At 40.1% G+C, this 18,847-nt stretch overlaps 1 protein-coding gene across 1 annotated transcript; it reads right to left on the reverse strand.

The window, feature by feature from the left end:
- Positions 1–1,825: 1,825 nt before the first annotated feature.
- On the reverse strand, positions 1,826–15,332 carry DAZL (deleted in azoospermia like). The gene is made up of 11 exons (XM_054274242.1): positions 15,141–15,332; positions 13,288–13,422; positions 12,878–12,969; positions 11,516–11,567; positions 7,262–7,328; positions 6,805–6,938; positions 5,443–5,523; positions 4,614–4,670; positions 3,444–3,545; positions 2,602–2,700; positions 1,826–1,879 (listed from the first exon to the last, which is right to left on the reverse strand). The coding sequence occupies exons 1-11, from the start codon at positions 15,330–15,332 to the stop codon at positions 1,826–1,828; spliced, it is 1,065 nt and encodes a 354-aa protein (XP_054130217.1).
- Between the last annotated feature and the right edge of the window lie 3,515 nt (positions 15,333–18,847).

The raw sequence follows: 18,847 nt of genomic DNA on the forward strand, positions 1-18,847 counted from the left end.
CTCTTTTGGTGGTGAGACTCTTCAATGAGACAGCTACGCACAGGGCCCTTTGCATTTTCTAAGGGCTACAGCAGAAAGCCTCAGGTAAGGTCTGGGGCAACCAAGCCAACATAAATCAAGGCAAAAAGAAATCTGCATTTGCAAAGAAACAACTACCTTTTATCAATAAACTGACATCACAGCTTTGAAACCACATGCAGGCTGTTTAGATACTGAAAGTTGGAAAGGACAGGATCCTGATTCAATACTAGAAAAACCTTTGCAAAAAAGCTGCTAACACAGAAGTTAAGCACAATCAAGCCACTATCTTTAAAAGCGCAGTCTGAAAAAAACACGGCAAATCAGTATCATGGGAACACTTAATACTATCTTCAGTAACATGAAACAGTGAGTAGGGAAACTGGTATGGGCTTTGCTTTTTCCAGGTTAATTTATGCTATCAGAACATCAGTACAAAGCTGCATAAAGTGGTTCAAAAAAAAATTTATCATCATTCTCCCTCACCCTCCTTTAATAAAGTTTTATCCACAACACTCCTGAGAAGCAGTCCTTGGACATTTGCTCTAGCCATATTCCCTCACACATCCACTGCCCTTCTACTATTTCACTAACATGTCTGTCTGGCTAAGTCTTTGCCTAGCCATTTGTATCTCTAAACCTTCTGGAAATTTGAAGCTGAACAGGCAGTCCTAAACAGCCTTGTATATACATCCTTAACAAGAGAGGCATATTTTTCTTTTATTGTCTGGAGACATTGAGGTGTTTGAATAGGAGAAAAAAAGCAAGCTAGGACCTGACATATAAAAAGACTGTTCTCTTTTCTCAGTTCTACTCTTTGGAAGCTTCAGCTAGTATCTACACAAAATGAAGGTTTGTTACTATAGATTTATAGTAACTAGAAATTTCACATAGAGCAGTAAGTTTTTAACAGCTTTAACAAGTTATTATTTAGATTTGTCACACCAGAAATTTAGGAAACCAAGGCAAAGTAAAAATTTATTTCACTGTTTCACAATACACACCTAAAATCTACATGATTATTAAAACAGTCATACACATATTCTTTGATTAACAGTTTGCATCACATAACAAAGGCTTATATAAGTGCAGTATTTTCTCAGAAGTTTAAAATACAGGTATTGTTAAGATTTTTCAAGTAAAAAACCTTGTATTGGCTGACTGAGCGTCCAATACAGATAACATTCTCGCATTTTAAGTTACAGACAGGAATTTTAGGATTCTCTTCATTACTTACCCAAAAATAATAGTGATGCTCAAGACTGCAGGTACATAGACTGCCATCAATGAACATAATCACATTGATTATGTCGTCTAAAGGCAAGCAGGACTTACAGGGCTTCAGCTCAGTTACAACTTCTCATCTTCCTTTGCACTGATTTAAAAGCTCAGTCTTAAAATACATTCTCTTGGGCAAATAACTACTTCCATTTTTGAACTGCAGGAGTTAACTGGTCAATGAGTCAAGTGGTAGTTAACGAAAAACCATGTGTTAATGAAAAACAACATGTAATATGCAAACTGTACCTTAAAGCTCAGAGAAAAATCCACATAAAGGAAACATATAAACTCTCTAACATTCCAGTCAGTTATCAGGGGAAGCACACAAACAGTAACACTGACGTTTGTCAACTCTTACTACTTCGAACCTCAAACTATTCAAGCAACAACAACAGTATCAAAACATGTAGAACAGGAGTACAAACATAACCTGAAGTAACTTTGAGGAATGTTACATTCTGTGTTGCTAAATTGAACTGTAGTACCATCTAGTTAATTAATTTAGATACTTTGAAGTCTTTGTTGATCAAATGGCTTTGTGTACTGTCTTTCCTTTTCTGAAGTGGTATGTCTTACCCTCCTGGGATGGGATAGAAGAGAGGACAAGAAAAAAAATTCCATTAATCAGAATAAAGGAACCAAAGTCTCATGAAAACTATCTCCAGACACCCTGTACTCTATTCATCCCTCTCCAAAACTGACAAAAACGCAGCTTCTCCATTCCCATTTCAGAGTACACCTGTCTAGTTCACATATCTGTTGTTTTACAAAAAGGAAGCAAGGTCTTAGAAATTAATAACCTGAAATTACATATGGCTTGGAATGTAATCAGAAATTGCAAAACTACAAAGATGGAATACATAAAGCAAAAAAAGAACAACCAGCTTACCAACCTAGACTTAATTTACTGGTTAAAGCAGAGACAAAGCATAACTAGGCACCATCCAGAGTAGCTATTTCACTGTACAGACTATCAAGGTTTAAAGTCAACATCCTCTGTCCAAGCTAGGGAGTAATCTACTGCTTTCAGCCATGTCACCGAGAAATGACTAGCCAGACTTATGCTCTAATTGTTCATTAGTTGACTGCTCAGCAATTTTTATCCTGTCCTGATTAAACCCACTGAATCCAATTTCAGCACTTCTTTCCATCATTAAGCACACATCTCAGAGTGTGTACAAGGAAGAAAAAATTCAAGTGGCATCCACAGATATGAATTGCTTCATTTTTATGGTATCCTGTAGGCGAACACACTGAAGGGCACCTATGTTTCAGGGATATCATTTTACTTTGACTACATACCTTTACATTGCTGTCTTGTGATACAAAGTCATTTGTCAGCTGGTTCTCAGGATTAGACAGACAGGATAGTACTGTTTGCATGCCCCTGTCCACAGACTTCTGAAATACAGTTAGAGGTGCATATATAGTTATAGGTTATTTTCTTAGTTAGGACATTACTAGCTAGCAATGCCAGGGTGTCACAGGGTTTACCTGGAAATCAGGATTCCTCAACTGCCTTGTGTTTCCTGAGATACTTGTAATTTTTTTGTCCCTCCCAATCTTCTAAAACTACTAACTTATTATCCCCCTTCAGCATTACAGCATAACAATTCTAATCAGTGACAGGCCAGTTCTCTTGTGGATGAGGCTGACAGCAGAGAAATGAAATTTCTCCCTTAGAAAACTGAATTCAGAGCAAATTGTTCACTAAATTGGGGCCGCCTTCCACAAAACAGTAAGAAAGGGTGAAAGTTACCAACTCAGGTATTTGAAGCTTAAAATAAATCTACCTAACAGAGCAGGCAGTGCTATTGAATCTGCTTTTTTAGTACCTCTAATTTTCCCTGGAATTTCCACAGATTAGGCAAAGTCTTGTCAGTAGACTTAATCAGCTAGTACATACACTTTCTCCAGCCCTCAGCACTGCAAACAAGCACTAACAGTTTCAAGGAAATTTGAGACTTCTGAAGTTGTACACAGAAATCAGATACGTGGGACTTAACAAGAGGCTGAAAGGAGCAACTATAACCCTGACTTCTAGGATATCTGTCCAAGGCCCCTGACAAAGCTATATAACCCTCATGGGCAAATTTCTGGGAATGGCAATTATGATAATATTAAAGTTTTGAGAAAGCACTTACCTTTTGTGGGCTGCTAGGCAACTGCGTGGGCTCTGGAACAGCACATTCCATCTGTATAAATCCTGGATCCTCAGAGCCATGATAGTTCACTGAAGTATACACCTATAGTGTTTTAAAGTATTAGAATGTTTCAGTAACACTGGAATAACATGCACACTCATAGTGTCACTGATCCTCATCTATCCATAAGATGTGCCAAGTTCATCTTTGCAGTTTTCGTAAGTTTCATGAGTAGGGAAATACTGTGCCATGACCCATTTTACTATGACAGTTAAGAATGATACCTAAAGTTGCTTAGCTGAGATAGTTCTAGAACACTTGTCTGCTCCTACAATCAAACTTGTAACATTTAACAATGAAACCCCCATGCACACCTGCTCTAAAAACATTTTGGCCTGCTACCATTGAATTGTGAAGTGATACATTATGGCTGTATAATGTATCCACATTCATGGAGGTTATTAAAACAACTATTTCAAGCCAATAGTGTAATCAATATTTCAATGACTTCTGGCAGCTTTCAGGAAGAGAATACCACTCATGAGAAAATTACTTACTAGAGCTTTTAAACACTTAATCAAAATTGTAGTCAATAAATACACCTAAACATACAAAAATACCCAGAGGACAAGTTTAAATTCTGACATTGTAAACAAATAGAGTATTTTTCCCCCTTCTCACAGGCGTTACTCGCATTAAGTCACAGAACACAAGGAATTTTTTTAGAGGCCAGCAGCACCATCTACAGTTTGTAGTAGCCTGAGAAAATCGGTAAAGTCTATTGGAAGGAGCCAAAAAATTCATCAGTACTTGCAAAGAACATGGAGACTTTTTAAACTTAAAAAAAATTGTACATCAAGTCAGCTTACTTTTTCTTTAACTTTTCCTGAAAAACCAACTCTATTTTACTTAGAATTCCAGAGTTCTGTAACTAGAACATGTAGTCCTAGTGCCAACACCAGGCAGATCTCTTCCACCAGGTAACTCAAAAAAGCAGTTACATCAGTAGAAATTCTGAACGACAACATATAATCTTATCGGCAATTACAGATTTGCAGACCAGATTATACAGATCCAGACAACAAACAGACTTTTTTGAGAAGTATCAAGCTGTAAAAACAATGTGCTAATTAAGAAGACAATTTCAGAAGTCTAACTTTGTAGACTTACCGGAGTTGGAGGTATTACATAATTTCTTGGCTCCCCAGCAAGCCACTGTGGTTGAGCCTTAAACAAAAATTGGACAAGAAACACTTTTACTCATTTATGGCCAACACAGACAAGTAACTGCTCTGTAGGAGCCACTGGTTATAGCATTTTATATCTGGATTTTTCACAAAACAATCAATTAATAAATACAGTCTTACATCCAGCAAGATACCTTTCTTTAGTCAGATATTGCCTTCTCACTCCAAGTTAAAGAAAAATTTAAAAATGTTCCTAAATATTAGGAAAATAAGAGAAACCAAGTACCTACACTGAAAACAGATCTCAAGCCTCTAAGCTGCTTCCAGTTACTCCCAGTTTAGCACCAGTAATAGGACTTAGCCACGCACTTCCCTTGTGAGTTCAAACCCCACTATCAGCTAAGCACCTTCTGACATTTTCATAGTGCAAGAGCACATCCTCCCCATATACATCTAACGTGGTATCATCTGATAAGACTCTGATTCCAAGTACCTAACATGCTACACTACAGCATGTACAAATGCAAAACTCCCTCCCACAAGTACTACTAATTCACATACTTTCTTCTAATTTCAAAGTTGTTTTATCCCAGTATATTTAAGAAAATAGTAATGAAACTATAAAAAGAAAAGAGTATGCTAATTTACTCAACAGCTTTCATCACTAATTTGTTTTTGCTTTAGTAGCTGTGAAGTGAAGGAAGATAGATTCCAAAAAATGAGAAGCACAGAGATCAGACTCCAGTTAACACTTCATTCCAGCTTAGTCAGGTATCCAACAACCTTTCTGCTTCTACTAAAACTTGACATACCTGATAGTTGTAAGCAGGTTGATATCCTATGGGAACTTGCTGCTTTAGCAGTACAGCTGGTGATGAACTGTATGGATAGGGCTGGAAAGAAAGTTTTTTTTTTAAAAAATGCCTGCAAGTTTGAAGCAAGATACAAGTATGATATTTGTAGAGGTATTAGCCAGGAGCACACTTTTAGAAGTTACACTGTTATTTCAATTCCTGTGCAGACTAGAATCACTATTTAAAAGCAACCTTTAGACTTCCCACAGGGCTTGCTTCAGTGCCTGAAGGCACTGATAACATCTATAAAGTGGGATTCCAACTCATATCTAAAAACCCCATTTCTGCTTGTAACTGATCTTTTATGTAATTTCAGAAGTGCAAGCCATGCCATAAACTTTGAGAGGTAGATCTGAAGCAGACTGACATCTCTGAAATAACAGAGTACAATCTGAAGGATCAGTTTCTAGGAGGAAAAGGAAGCTAAATACTCAAATTAAGAATTTCCTAGTATTTCTTTCCTGAAAGTATTCCACTGTGAATGTGGAACTTTCCCAGATTCTTCAGGGAATAGTTAAAGACAAATTCCAGCCTTTAAGAGAATTAATGCTCTTAAATTAATAAACTAAAGAGAATCAGCAAGAAGACTATTATCAAGCTCTCTGCCTTGCAAGAAAGTATTTCTGCAAGTTTGTTCTTCCTCCTTCCTTAAGATATACAAGACAGGGTCAGATTGTAGTCAGTACTGCCCCATCATACAGTAATGCAGTAAGAGAGCCTGATCTGGTTCACTCCCACAGCACAGGACTCATATCCAGGCCAGAAGCACTGTACCCACACCTCAGAAGGAATGCTCATGTGCAATACTGTGCTGGGCACAGCTATTAACAGCAGATGCTGGAACACAGTGCTCTTGTAACACAACAGCAGTTTAAAACCAAGGATGTGTTTGGCTAGGAGAAAAGTACTCGAGATAACTTCTTATCCCACTCTTAGTCTACAAAAATACATTTTATATTTCGTAGTTTATTCTGAAGCAGGACAGCAACACATTAAATATCTGGATATATTTCATTTGTGAACTGCATCTGTGATAGGCAGTAATAACTCAATCTTCCCTCCACTTTCAACAGCTCTCCTTCTTAAAGGGTATCTCCTTTTTGTTTCAGAATGAGTTAACGTCACTGAATCAAATTTTCAAGGTTGCTGGCATTCCTTTGAAATGGTTTGAAGTTGGGTGCTTCTTACTGGGGAAAGCTACATGATAACAGGCAGGTAAAATCAGATTGGAATCTCAATACATACTCCAAAAGTCGTACGTGCTTGCACCTTCCAAAATATTTAATTATGATTCAAAACCAGTGTCAGGAGCAGGCCTACCTGAACATAGGGTGTTACAGGGTTCATGACAGCTGGAGGCTGCACATATGTCTCCATACTCTGATTACCCCACACGCTCTGGAACTGTGGTGGAGGAGGACCAAGAACTATTTGTCTGGGATGCACGCAGGAATCTTGTTTTGAAACAGATAAAAAATAGTATTAAGACATTACCACATGTATTTCATTAGGAATCTGAATTCAAGCTGGAAAAAACCTTAACGGTTTTGAGTCACAAATTTACCTCAATATTAACTATATTGTATTGTGCTACCAACCTCACTCTTATTAAAACAACATCATACAAGTGAGGTCACAGAAGTCAGAACCCAGGTGTAACTGAACTATACATACTGCATCAGATAAAAAGTATCTGCAAGGATAATGATGTCTAAGAAAAAAATCCTGTTATATTATAATACCTGCAATATGAAGAAATTTACTTAGATATACTTACTTAAATTTTGTTGTTTTCTGATTGCTGGCCCCAGTTTCAGCTTTTTACCATGGAAGTTGATTTGTGACTGAAAGACAGGTTATTCTCTGTAAGCTGGGAATCAGCAAGGTGAGAAGTTTGTAGGACTTTAAAGAGACTGGACTTTGCTTCTACATCACAGCACAGCAACTCTCATAAAGGCTCAACAGCCTCCAGTCTCCTCTCTCTACACCATATGCCTTTTACCTCAGATTTCCTGCAGTGCCCTCAGCTCAGCAGCCTACTCACCAACCCTCCAAAATTATGTATCACTGGCCCTAATAGTAACATGCACTACTCCAATTTGCAACTATGTATCAGTGACCATCAGCCCTGCTGCTTTACACACACGGGTCTTAACTATTCCTGTCTCAGTGACAGTACTATTGCAAAGTGACCACAGTCTCAGGTCTCTAGTGTAAGATTTTTGGTTTGGCCCTATTAGCACAATTCTAGTACCAAGCATTTAAGTCAGTATTGGATGCAGACAGTCTGTCTAGATTCTCTATCACATGCAACTCTACAGAAGTGCCTGCTTCACAAGAAAATACATGGTTTTGCAATTTTCCCTAATTTCTGCTAAAGGGAAGTGCTTTGAACAGGCAACAGCAACTGTATTATTGCCTGCAAAATAAGAATATCATGATTACAAAAAAACTTGCTCATTCTAATTTCTATTAGTACGAGAAGATGATTCAACAGATATGGGGGTGAAAAAAGGTGCAATAACCTGACTAATTTGACAAGTGGACTTGTTTGATTTTTATGTTTTTCAGGGGTAAGTGTCTTGGTTGATTTTGAGCATTTTAAAATTCTGGAATCCTGCTGTGCCCAAAATCATGCAACTACTTTCTCCACCTTAACAATGGGAGATGCTAGGAGACAGGCCTTCTCTCTAAATGAAAGACAACTTTCCAATCTGAACAGCGAACAGATTCATGCTGGACCAGAGTGCAGTTACACACCTAAAGCAGAAGAAAAACACTGCCAGAGCTGAACAAGGCTACAAGGCCTTGTTGAACAGGCAGATGAACACAGGCACAGAGAGTAATTTTAGTTAGAGAGGCTCTATCATGCTTATTTACAGAAAACACTGTGACCACTCAGTGCAGATAGGGCTTTAAGCGATTTACTGCAGTAACCTTTGCATATAATTTGAGTTCTACAACCCCCATGTTAATGTCTTCCTTTCTTCAATCCCCGCCAAAAGACAACATGCTCTATCTGAACATGCTTCTTCCTGAGATGGCAAGTATTTGTACTGCCTGCAGACCTGAAATGTGCACTGAAAAGAAAACCCACAATATGCCTCTGGGTCTTTAAGACGTCTGGTACACAAACTCAGATCAGTAAGTACTATATTAACAGAGGAACACTGCAGGCTCCAGTTTTGAAGCACACACAGAAAATCAGTACTCTGCATAACTCAAATGTCAACGCTACTCAAGAGGTCTCCACAGAAAATGTTACCTCAGAGCAAGCATGCCACACTGATGCAGCATAATAAATGTAACACATAGTTAAAAGAAAAAGGTGTTCTCAGATGAAGTCTGTTTCTCAGTACAGCAGTCACTGTATATTTTTGTCATCATACCACATCAAGTAACAGTAAGCTTTTAAAAATCTTTTGGTGAGTATCAAGGATCTCCTGCTGGGGTTTCACTACTCTCCACTTTATTCAAACATGTTCTCTTCCCACTTACAGAGCTGGATGGCCAGTAAACACATCTGCACATCACAGAACACTACCTTTGTGCCTGGCACATCTGTCTGGATTTGTCTTTCTGATCTACTTCCCTATCTAAAAGCTTCAGAAGCAAATGAGAGACTGTTCATCCTCCAGAGACACAGGAGTTTTCTGAGGCAAGTACTTGAAAGAGGCAAGGATTTCAATACATGTTATTTTCACAGTTACTGTATTCAGGCTGGGGAGAAAGAGGGAAAATAAAAAGCTTTGTCAGTGGTTTGTGACCTGCCCAAGTCTATCAGAACCAAGTAACTGATCTGGTTATAAGCGCCGAGATCTAAAATTTCTCTGATACCAAACTCCCAAGATCAGAAGGTCTGTAACAGTTCTACCCCCTCATCTCCTGTGTTTGCTACACAAAAACTATATGGTGACAGTGTCGTGGTTTAACATCGTTTGGTTTTTAGTTAAGGAAGAAATCCACCAGCTACCTAAGTGATTCCCTATAACGGCCTTGGCAGGACCTTTCTTCAGACCTGACAAAACCAACCAGCTAGCTAGTTTTCAATACTGACGCCCTATTAAATGACTTAAAAAAAAGTTGAACACATCTCTCCAAAACCACACTTAAAAATGAACAAAGCCCAGGAAAAACTCTCTTGCTTCCAGCCTTTGAACACTGGCCAGGCCCTGCTCCGCCTCACAGCCAGGTTGGTGGAGATTCTGCCACCACCGAGCCTGGCCTTGCTCTGGCTGTGAGCTGCTGAGCCATCCACTGGCAGTGGGAAAATCACACGGCTAAGGACAGAGGCAGCCCTGCAGCTGGAACTGACTGCAGCAGGGGCCGGCAAGCGGCCATGCAGCCAGAGCGGCCGGAAAGCAGCCATGCCAGCCAGAGCAGCCGCTGCCCAGCGGAGATCACACGACCACCGGCAGGCCTGGTCTCCTTTACATGGCAGGAGAGGCTCCTCTCCCTAAATGAACTGAAGAAAAGATTATTTTAAAAGTGGTAAACTGACTGAAAATGCCACATTTGTCTTTTTACGTTGTTAGTAGGAAAAAACAGAAGACTTGGGAGTAGGAAAAGTGTTCCGAAGGTTTATTCTGATTTCTTATTATTTTTCTTTTAGTCCTGTTAATAAAGTTTCCTTTATACCCTTAAAAGTTTTAAGCCTGTTATGCTCTCCTCCTAATCCTTATCTCACAGCAGAAAATGAGTAGATGATTCTAGTGGATGCAGTGGTGTTTGGCCAGTACTTAGACCCACTAAAACATGAACAGCCACAGCACAATCTAGGAGGCTTAAAAAATACTTGCACCCCAGGTAGCATCCAAATGCACAAAATACTGCTAGAGAAACATATTTCAACTACTGAGACATAAATAAAAAAATTAATCCTGTCTTCCATGATACTGTTACTCCTATGCCCTAGGTAACCCAAAATGTTATTGTATTTTATCTGTCTCTGCCCAAAATTGTTACTGTCTCTGAAGACCTTGGAGCCAGAAAACACAACCATGGAGCAGAGTGGGGCAAGTGCCCCAGCCTTTTGAAAGTTCAGAGACAGCACTCTCTCTTGCCTCATGGTTTTGCTCAAGGCAGAGACTCTGCTCTGAGGTTTTTTCCCCCTCTTTTCTCTCTTGCATCCTGGACAGGCTCAAGGTGAATCCCACCACTGCCTGTCTGCACCAGCATGGAGCAGCCCTGCAGAAGTGAAGGCACAGCCGCCCCAGCCCAGCTGCCTGGCCTTGCCTGGCTGGCTGCTGCCAAGGAAGGCAAATCCCTCCGTGAGTTCTAGCCCTGACCAAGTGCCAGCTGCATTCCTCAATGAAGAGGTAAGAAGGGGGAGGCTGTCACCATTTTCTCCTTGTCTTTGGAACTACAAGTTTGGTCAGCTGCAGAGGCCACTATTTTGGGGAGGTGTCACCCCACCATTCCAAGTTTCTCTTTGTTCCTTGGGAATCCAGGAGATTCCAGCAACTTTGTAACTAGTGACTATTACTGTTATTTTTTTGCCTGTTGCTATTTCCTTCTTTATTAGTAAACTGTTATTTTTTCACTTATATCTATCCATATTTGTTTCTACTTATTCGTGGAAAGGGATTGGTTAACCTAAAGGAGAGATGACTCATTTTAGAGTGTCCCACTTTAATTATCTTAAACCAAGGCATCTCTCTAACTAAATGTCTACATTTCTGCCATAAGCAAAAGGGTTCTATGACAATCATCCACTACCAAAAGCAAGCAGCCAAACACCTCAAGGCTTTCAAGCACATAAATAAATGAGAGCAATCAAACAAAATTACATGAGATGCTTGACCACACCAGGCTAAAAACTAATATGCTGAAGACTAATCTTGCTTCTTATTTAAGCAAATACACAAAGATTTTACCACCAGCACACATTTTAGGAAAGTTTACTTTTTGGGCAGCCCTAGACTTTCTGTGTCTTAACTTACTCTACAGGGTACACAACTTGGCTTCCACAAACTTGTCTCTAACCTTCATCCCTCTAACTTCTCAGTCATTTGGACAAAGCTGAGCTTACCTCAACTATCTTTTGAACATCCACATTGTCCAGGAAAGACACAAATCCATACCTAAAAAGGAAGAACAGACTACTCAGTAATCAGTATCATTTGATTATAAGCTAAATGTTTGAAACAAGACCAGTTAACAACGTGCCAGGTACATTATATTGCACATCAAAATTATCAACTAGAACATTAATTTATGACTCAGGCCAGATGCAAGAAACTAAATGCCAGATTTTAGAATAATATGAAATAAGGCCTATTTTTCTATTTTAACTACTCAAAATGAGGACTGCTGTTAATATTAGTAACTCAGAAAGTTAAATTTTTAACTAAGATTTGACTTATCTTTAAATTTTGTATTTACTACAGAGGTCTGGATGAAAGCAGGCATTATAGGAACAGTAACATCAGTGGGAGGGAAGCAATTCTTGAAGAGGTTTTTCAGTTTATTTCACTGCATTCCCAGTTTATCTGGTCTACACAATTAAGATAATTTCAGAGCATTATAGTAACAATTGTGTCCCATTAATGGAATAAGTCAAATGATTATCAATACTTGTAACATACACTAACAGCACAGCAGGGTTCACTTCACAGACTAGAAAGGGATATGAGAAAATGAATTTTATTTCTAGCTCTTCCATTGCTATATATGCTGAAGAAAAAGATATGACACTGTAGGAGCTAAGCATAGAATGTAAGAAAAATTCTCACTGGAAGGAACTTCAAGAGGGAGAAGTCCCTCCTTCTCATCAGGAGGGATAACCTCAAAACTGGGATGGCCTCCCCAGAACTCAGCAGGGTAAGGTCCTTCATTTTCTTATTTAAGGGTTTCACCATAGTTATCCAGAACTCCTCAATATATTCAAAGGGAATTTCCTTGTTTCAACTTTGTTCACATACTTAGTCTTCACCCAAAGAAGTTTGGGCTGTTTGCCTCTAGAACTTATTCACAAGTGTCAGGAGAGGGCAGAGTTACTGCCCTGAATAAGCCATTTAATTCTCCTAATCATTCTGAACTGTCCCCTGATTTTTAGCTACTCTAGCCAGCAGAAGAGTCCTACAAAAGAATTGGCTGTGTAAGCATCACACAATCAGGCTTTGTTTTCAATGACTGAGTGACAGTGAGCTTCTTTTCCCTGAACAGAGAGGTTGAAGTAGAAGAATTAATTCTATTCTTTGTAAGATTATACAGACTTAGTTTGGGGCAGTATAGATTAACTGGTTTCAGTCTTAACTCACAATAACAGCAGACTGCAGTTAGTGTTAAGGCTTCAGCATGTCAAGTGTGTTGCTAAGCATCTGCTCATATCACCTATTACAGAATGCTGTCCACATAAGCAGCAACTAAAAACAACTCTTATTCTACCCACCCCTTTGAAACACCAGTTCTGTCAGTGATGACCTTCACCTCCTTCACAGTACCATATTGTTCAAAGACACTCCGAATTTCTGCTTCATTCATCTAAAAGAAAACAAGGTCTTAAACATCTTCAAAAACATTCAACTGCTTAGAGCTGATTTAAAGCAGGCAAGTACCATTTTTTAAACCCATTTTCCACTCCCATAAGAACTAAAAGTTAGTTTTGGAAGACACGTTCCAGAATTCTCCCATGACATTTCAGCATCTTCTAGACTGGCAAATGCACACACAAAGAAAAACAAGAACCCCACCACCACAAAAAAATTTTAAAATCCACACTACAACAGAAGCAAAATTTCCACTTATTCTCCACTGATGTACCCTATACCCCATTTTAAATAATTAAAAGTGTATACAAACCCTTATGTCAATTCCACCAACAAAGACTGTGTTGGGCATGACTTTTCCTTCTGGTAAAACATAGCCCTGACTGACTGTTGCTGAATAGGCACTGCCCTCCGTGGCACTTGAACGTTGGGTCTCCACATGGGCTGCCTAAAAAATTTAAACAGAAATATTTATTTTAGTCAATTAGATTACACTTTAAGACACCAGAATGCCTGCAGCTTCCTATAGATATAGCAGGTGACAAGGAATTTCAATTGCACAAATGGAGCATTCATTGGCTCTAACACCTCTCAGTTCAAATGAAACTGGCTCTACAAAATCTGGCAGGAAGATTAACACGAAGCAAGCAGTTTTTCACCCACCTGGTATTCTGCTTTTGTTTGGCTGCATACCCAGCTAAAGGGCATTTGAACTGAAATCTGAGATGGCAACTCCTCAAGCTGACCTAACTGCTGCTTCTACTTCTTTCTTTCTGGATGTGTCAGTGAACCAAGCTAGAAGTGGTATTCACTTTGCTGTGCAAGTTCTCTGGCAGCCCTAAAACAGGAAACGGCTCTCAGGGGAGGAGCCCAGCAAGTGCCAGAACCAGCTGAAGGAAGCTGGCAACCACAGACACTGCTGGTAACCACAGATGCTGCTGGCACACCTGTCACACACGGCCTTGGCCACCATGGAAGTGCAGTGCTCCTGTCTCACACTAATGATGCCGAATTTCAAAGAAAATAACTTATTTAACACTCTCACACATTATGTACCTGAAAGAAAGAAAGAATAAACAGACTACTTAGGCATTCCAGCAAGCTGGGCAACATGAAAAATAAGATTTATTAATACATGCATTTCCTAGAACTCAAAAAGGAGATCAAAACCGCACACTGGTAAAATTCTCCTACAACAAAAAAAGAAAATCTCCCTCCGAAGCCACTTTTTAAGTCCCCAATACGATGATGGAAAACACTTGCCAATGCAAAAAAATTACTATCTTATCTAAACCCAAATAATTTTGTCAACATAGCACTACACAAATGACTGTTATACATACATGATGCACAAAGACTTCACACTGCTGCTGAATCAGTGTCCAAAGCCTAAACCGCCTCAAGTTCTGAAGTGGGAAACACTGCCTATGATACTGGAACTACAGCATCAGCTGAAGTGACTCACCCCTTTAGAATTACTCTAAAAGAAGTCTACTTTGTCTATCTCATGAAGTAGCTCTGATATCAAACTTCCAGATGCCACGAATATTGGGGTTTATTCAGTTTTTCAGCTTATCAGAATTAACAGGTGATTTTTCGCTTCTCTCATCAAAATATCAAATTAATCTGTTTGCTCTTAATTATTGAAGTTTAAATTCATAAAGTTGAAATTGATGAGGGAAAACTGGTGCAACAGTAGTCGGGAGACTAGTTAAGAATTTTGGCAAAAGAAAAGGTGGAAAAAGACGTTTGTTGGGCTACGTGGAGGAAATACCTACCTACCCACCCACGTGTGTTACAAACATAACTCAATTTTATGCTCATCCAGCAGAGAAAAACGTTCACTTTTTTTGGCCACACAAGCCCCTGATTTTTCAGGCTTCTCCCTGCCCTCAGCACATTCTCTGTTTAAAGTAAGCAGTAGTTTTTTGTTGTAGTTTTTGTTTTTAATTGAAGCATTTAAACCCCGTGACCCACGCCCCGCTGCGCGGACACTGAACAGTCTCCATGACAGCGCGGGCGCCTGAGGGAAGAACGCGGCTGGCGCCGCAGCCTTCCCGCTGGGCACTAAGCGGAGCCCTCGGCCCAGCACTGCACGCTAGGCACAACCTCTCCTGTATAAAAAAATAAAAAAAACAAAACCAAAAAAAAGCCCCACCACCTTACTCGTATAGTGTTTGAAGCGTCAGCGCTACAGTCGCAAAGCACGTTTCTCACACAGAAAGAACAAACAGCAAGCAGCATGCCGGTGCGGGCCGAGGAGCCCGCGGCACTCCGGGCGTCGCCGGGCCTTTGCTCCAGCAGGGGGGGACGTAGGACCTCGGGCAGGCGAGGCGCCGCTCGTGGTGCCACCGCCATTTTACCTCACACTTCGGCTGCTCAGCGCCGACGGGGCGTGGGCAGGACGGTTTGGCGCCTCAGGACATTGAAAGCTATTCGCAAGCCCCAGACAAAGGGCCCTGCCGGAGCCTACGCGCAGCGGGTACACCGCCACGGGCAGGTGGCGGGGCACCCGCGCAGCCGTGCGGGACGGCGCTACTTTAGCGCCGTCACAAAATGGCCGCTCGAGGGTGTGAAGCGTGTTCCGACGCCAAGCACCCACACACGCACCCCGTATCGCCGACAGGTACGAGCCAGACGTTCCCCTGCAGAAGCCCCCGGCCTTTTAATGGCGGTACTCCCTCCACCTTAACCGCTCACCTCGTAAGGTGCTAAAACCTTCAAGATAGTTATAATGCTAGTAGCCCTCAGGGGTTCAGCCCCGCCACCGCGTTACAAGCGAACAGTGCTCCAGCTGAGGGCATTCCCGTTTCTCACCCCAAGAATAACCCGAAGAAGTTACAGCTCCACTCTCCGCTCCGCTGCCCGCTGGGGTCCCCCCTCAAGGCACTACATCCCCCAGCAGAAGCCCGCCCGTCGGCTCGGCGTTCAAACACCCCCTATCCCACCGCCCCAGCGTGCCTCCCCTTCGGCATTCACTCACCATCACTCACTGGAGCCGAGGCTGCGCTCACACACTTAAAAAAAAAATGACTTTCAAGCAAAACCCGTATGAACTTTTTTGAGAAAACTAAGCGCAGGCCGTCAGTACTCCTTGTTCGCGAAGCTGAATTCCCGAGAAAAGCCGGACGCTGGGAATTCCGTTCTCCTTAAATAGCCCCATTGGGGGATGGCACAGACGAGGCCACACCCTCCCTCCGCTCTTCGCACTCGTCGTGCCCCCCCACCCCCCGCCACATGGCGCCGGTCCCTTCGTGACTGAGTTTTAGAAGACAAAGGATCGAGAATGCCGTGGCTTTTCTGGGTTTTTTTCTGGCGGGGAGCGAATTAAGTTGCGACTATCATTTGCGGCATTGTTGCACAGGAAGTTGCTGTTGAGTGCTTGGCCCAGCAGCAGCAGTTCCTGCCGTTCTGACGAGCTTGTGCTTCCCTTGTGGAGGTTTTGAGAATGGTGTGTTGTTGAAGAGGCTTTCACACATTTTGAGGCAAAAGCTCGGTCTCCATCCTGTGACCACCCGGGCTGAATTCCAGTTTTCTGTCTGATCACCAGTGGCCCAAGGCCTTTCTAGAAGGAAACCTCTCTGGAACCCCTCCTGATTCTACAGGAATGAGATGGGATTTGGAAATTAGTTTTAAATGGCTGTTTACCACTAGAATCAAATGTATAGAACAGATACTGATTTTAGAAAGTTCCAGGGAGAGTAGAATCTTATGGACATCTCACCAAAATTAACTCAACGTCTGACTGGGCTAGGTTAATAAGATGTTTAATTTATGGTTTGGGTTTTTTGCTTTTCTGTTTGTTTGAGTTTTGGGGTTTTGTTTTATGGTTTTAGTTTTTGTTTTGGTTTTTTGTTTATTTTGACTATTCTTATAGCAAAGGCATACAAGTGATCCTTGTTAAAGATGTAAAATTGAAGTATAAAGTTAAACTGATGGAGTGCTTTTAACACGTAAGATGGTTTTTCCAATCAAATTTTATGACTTCTAATGATTGAATTTTTTAATCCGTTTACCAAGTGTATACCTTTTCCAGTAGACTGCTACGCTGGGTTTACATGGGACCCAGAGCTGGTTTAGGTAATAGCAATAACAAAGCCCTGATCACATAGATATGTTTATGTTACCTATAGAAGAGATTTTGTTAAATCTGGTGGGGTTGTAATATTATCTAAAAGTAAGCATATGCCTGGGTTTTCAGCCAATGCCCACTTACTTCAGTGAAAGGCATGCTGTACAATACTTTATCAGATCTTATTTGAAATGGCTGAGACTTTGAAAATGGGCCCCAACAATTAGGAGAAAATAATACATAGTATTTACTTTGGTGTAATGTATTCAGATTTGACCTTTAGGGTGGAAACAAGTGAGGCTGTTCCAAGCTTTTTGTACTGGGTTTGGGGCAGGCTTGTGTCTCGTTTTCCTTATCTAGGTATTAGCTTCTAAAACTGGAGAAGATCTGTTGCTTAAAACAAAGGAAAAAGTAATTTATTTTCTGCTGCCAGTACACAAACTTCAAAAGGAGTGGAGGAAGTGGAGTAGGAAATTATTGTCTTAGCTTGTTTTATCAATACTGCTATTAGAATGGTTATTGCTCAATAGATTTATTTGTTAAATGCACTAAGTAGCAGAAGAAGAAACAGATTTTATATTCTGCTGCACCGTGTAGTACTTGCCACTTTAATACACCTTTTTTTTTTTTTTTGTTTCATTTTTTCTGTTTAATTAGGACATTGATAAATTAATTCATTTAGTAAATCAGAGTAATTCAGGAAGAGCCTCTGGCTTGGGATCTGAAGGCTGCAGTGGGTGAGAATTCTACAAAAAAATGTCCTGAAAAATTGCCAGTCTGATTACAGATAGTAGAGGTTGCATCTTGAAATTTAATACTCCTAAGTACAGGACTACATGCTTTAAAAGTCAGGTTAGATTTAGTCTTCCTAGAAGTAGACCTAAAAGTGGATAGCAAGGGTATCATGTAGCACTTGAATTTTTGTAGCATTTCTTGTAACTTTTCTGCAATTTTGGGATGTTTTCTTGTGAAAAATATTGACACTTTCTGTAAAGTTAAAGCAGCTTACTACTCTTAAGAGATTGATACATATAAAAAGGAGAATATGAAAGAGATATTCAAGCTATTAGATTAAGAACAAGAGAAGGTCCCAATTTTTAGACAGCAAGCTTGCCTAAGACGCTGGGTAACCAAAGAGGATTTGAATAACTGTTTTCTGAGTTTCCTACTTCATACTGAAGAGAGTGCCACATACATACATTTCACAGCAGGCTTTAAAGCTGAAGGAGTCATTCTATATCCAGTTAAACTTTGGATGTTTCCTTTGCTGCTCTTTAAGAGGATGCATCATAATGTTCTGATGAACATCTAACTTTTTTAAAAAAACCATACACTGTTATAATTTGCACTGAAACCACTAGAGTATCCATAATCAAAACACAATCTATATTTTCACTAGTACAATAAAATCCTTCAAAATGTAGTGAATATTTGCTGAATGGTTTTCCTTATATTCCCCCCTGACTCTAAGAAGTAGTGCAACACAAGTAACCTCTATTAAAAAAACCACAATTTCTGCATATATAATTTACCAATAAAATTACTTCTCCCACCCCTTGATTTGGATGAAAACTGAAATATTATTTTCAACATTAATTATTTAATTTTCACTAGTGGAATTTGGGAGCTTATTTTTTCTAGAAGCTACATTATTTTAGAACATTTTAAGTCATCTGATAATAAATTTAACTCATACAGTCAATATCTAAATGAAAACTTAAGAGCTAAACCATACATAACTTATCTGTAACCTAAGTCAGGACACTGTTGAAATTATTGTATGAGGTTGTCAAGGCTATGT

This window comes from Melozone crissalis, unplaced genomic scaffold (assembly GCF_028551555.1).
Source record: "Melozone crissalis strain CALT ecotype California unplaced genomic scaffold, PUWL_Pcris_2 ptg000016l_1, whole genome shotgun sequence".
NCBI lineage: Eukaryota > Metazoa > Chordata > Aves > Passeriformes > Passerellidae > Melozone > Melozone crissalis.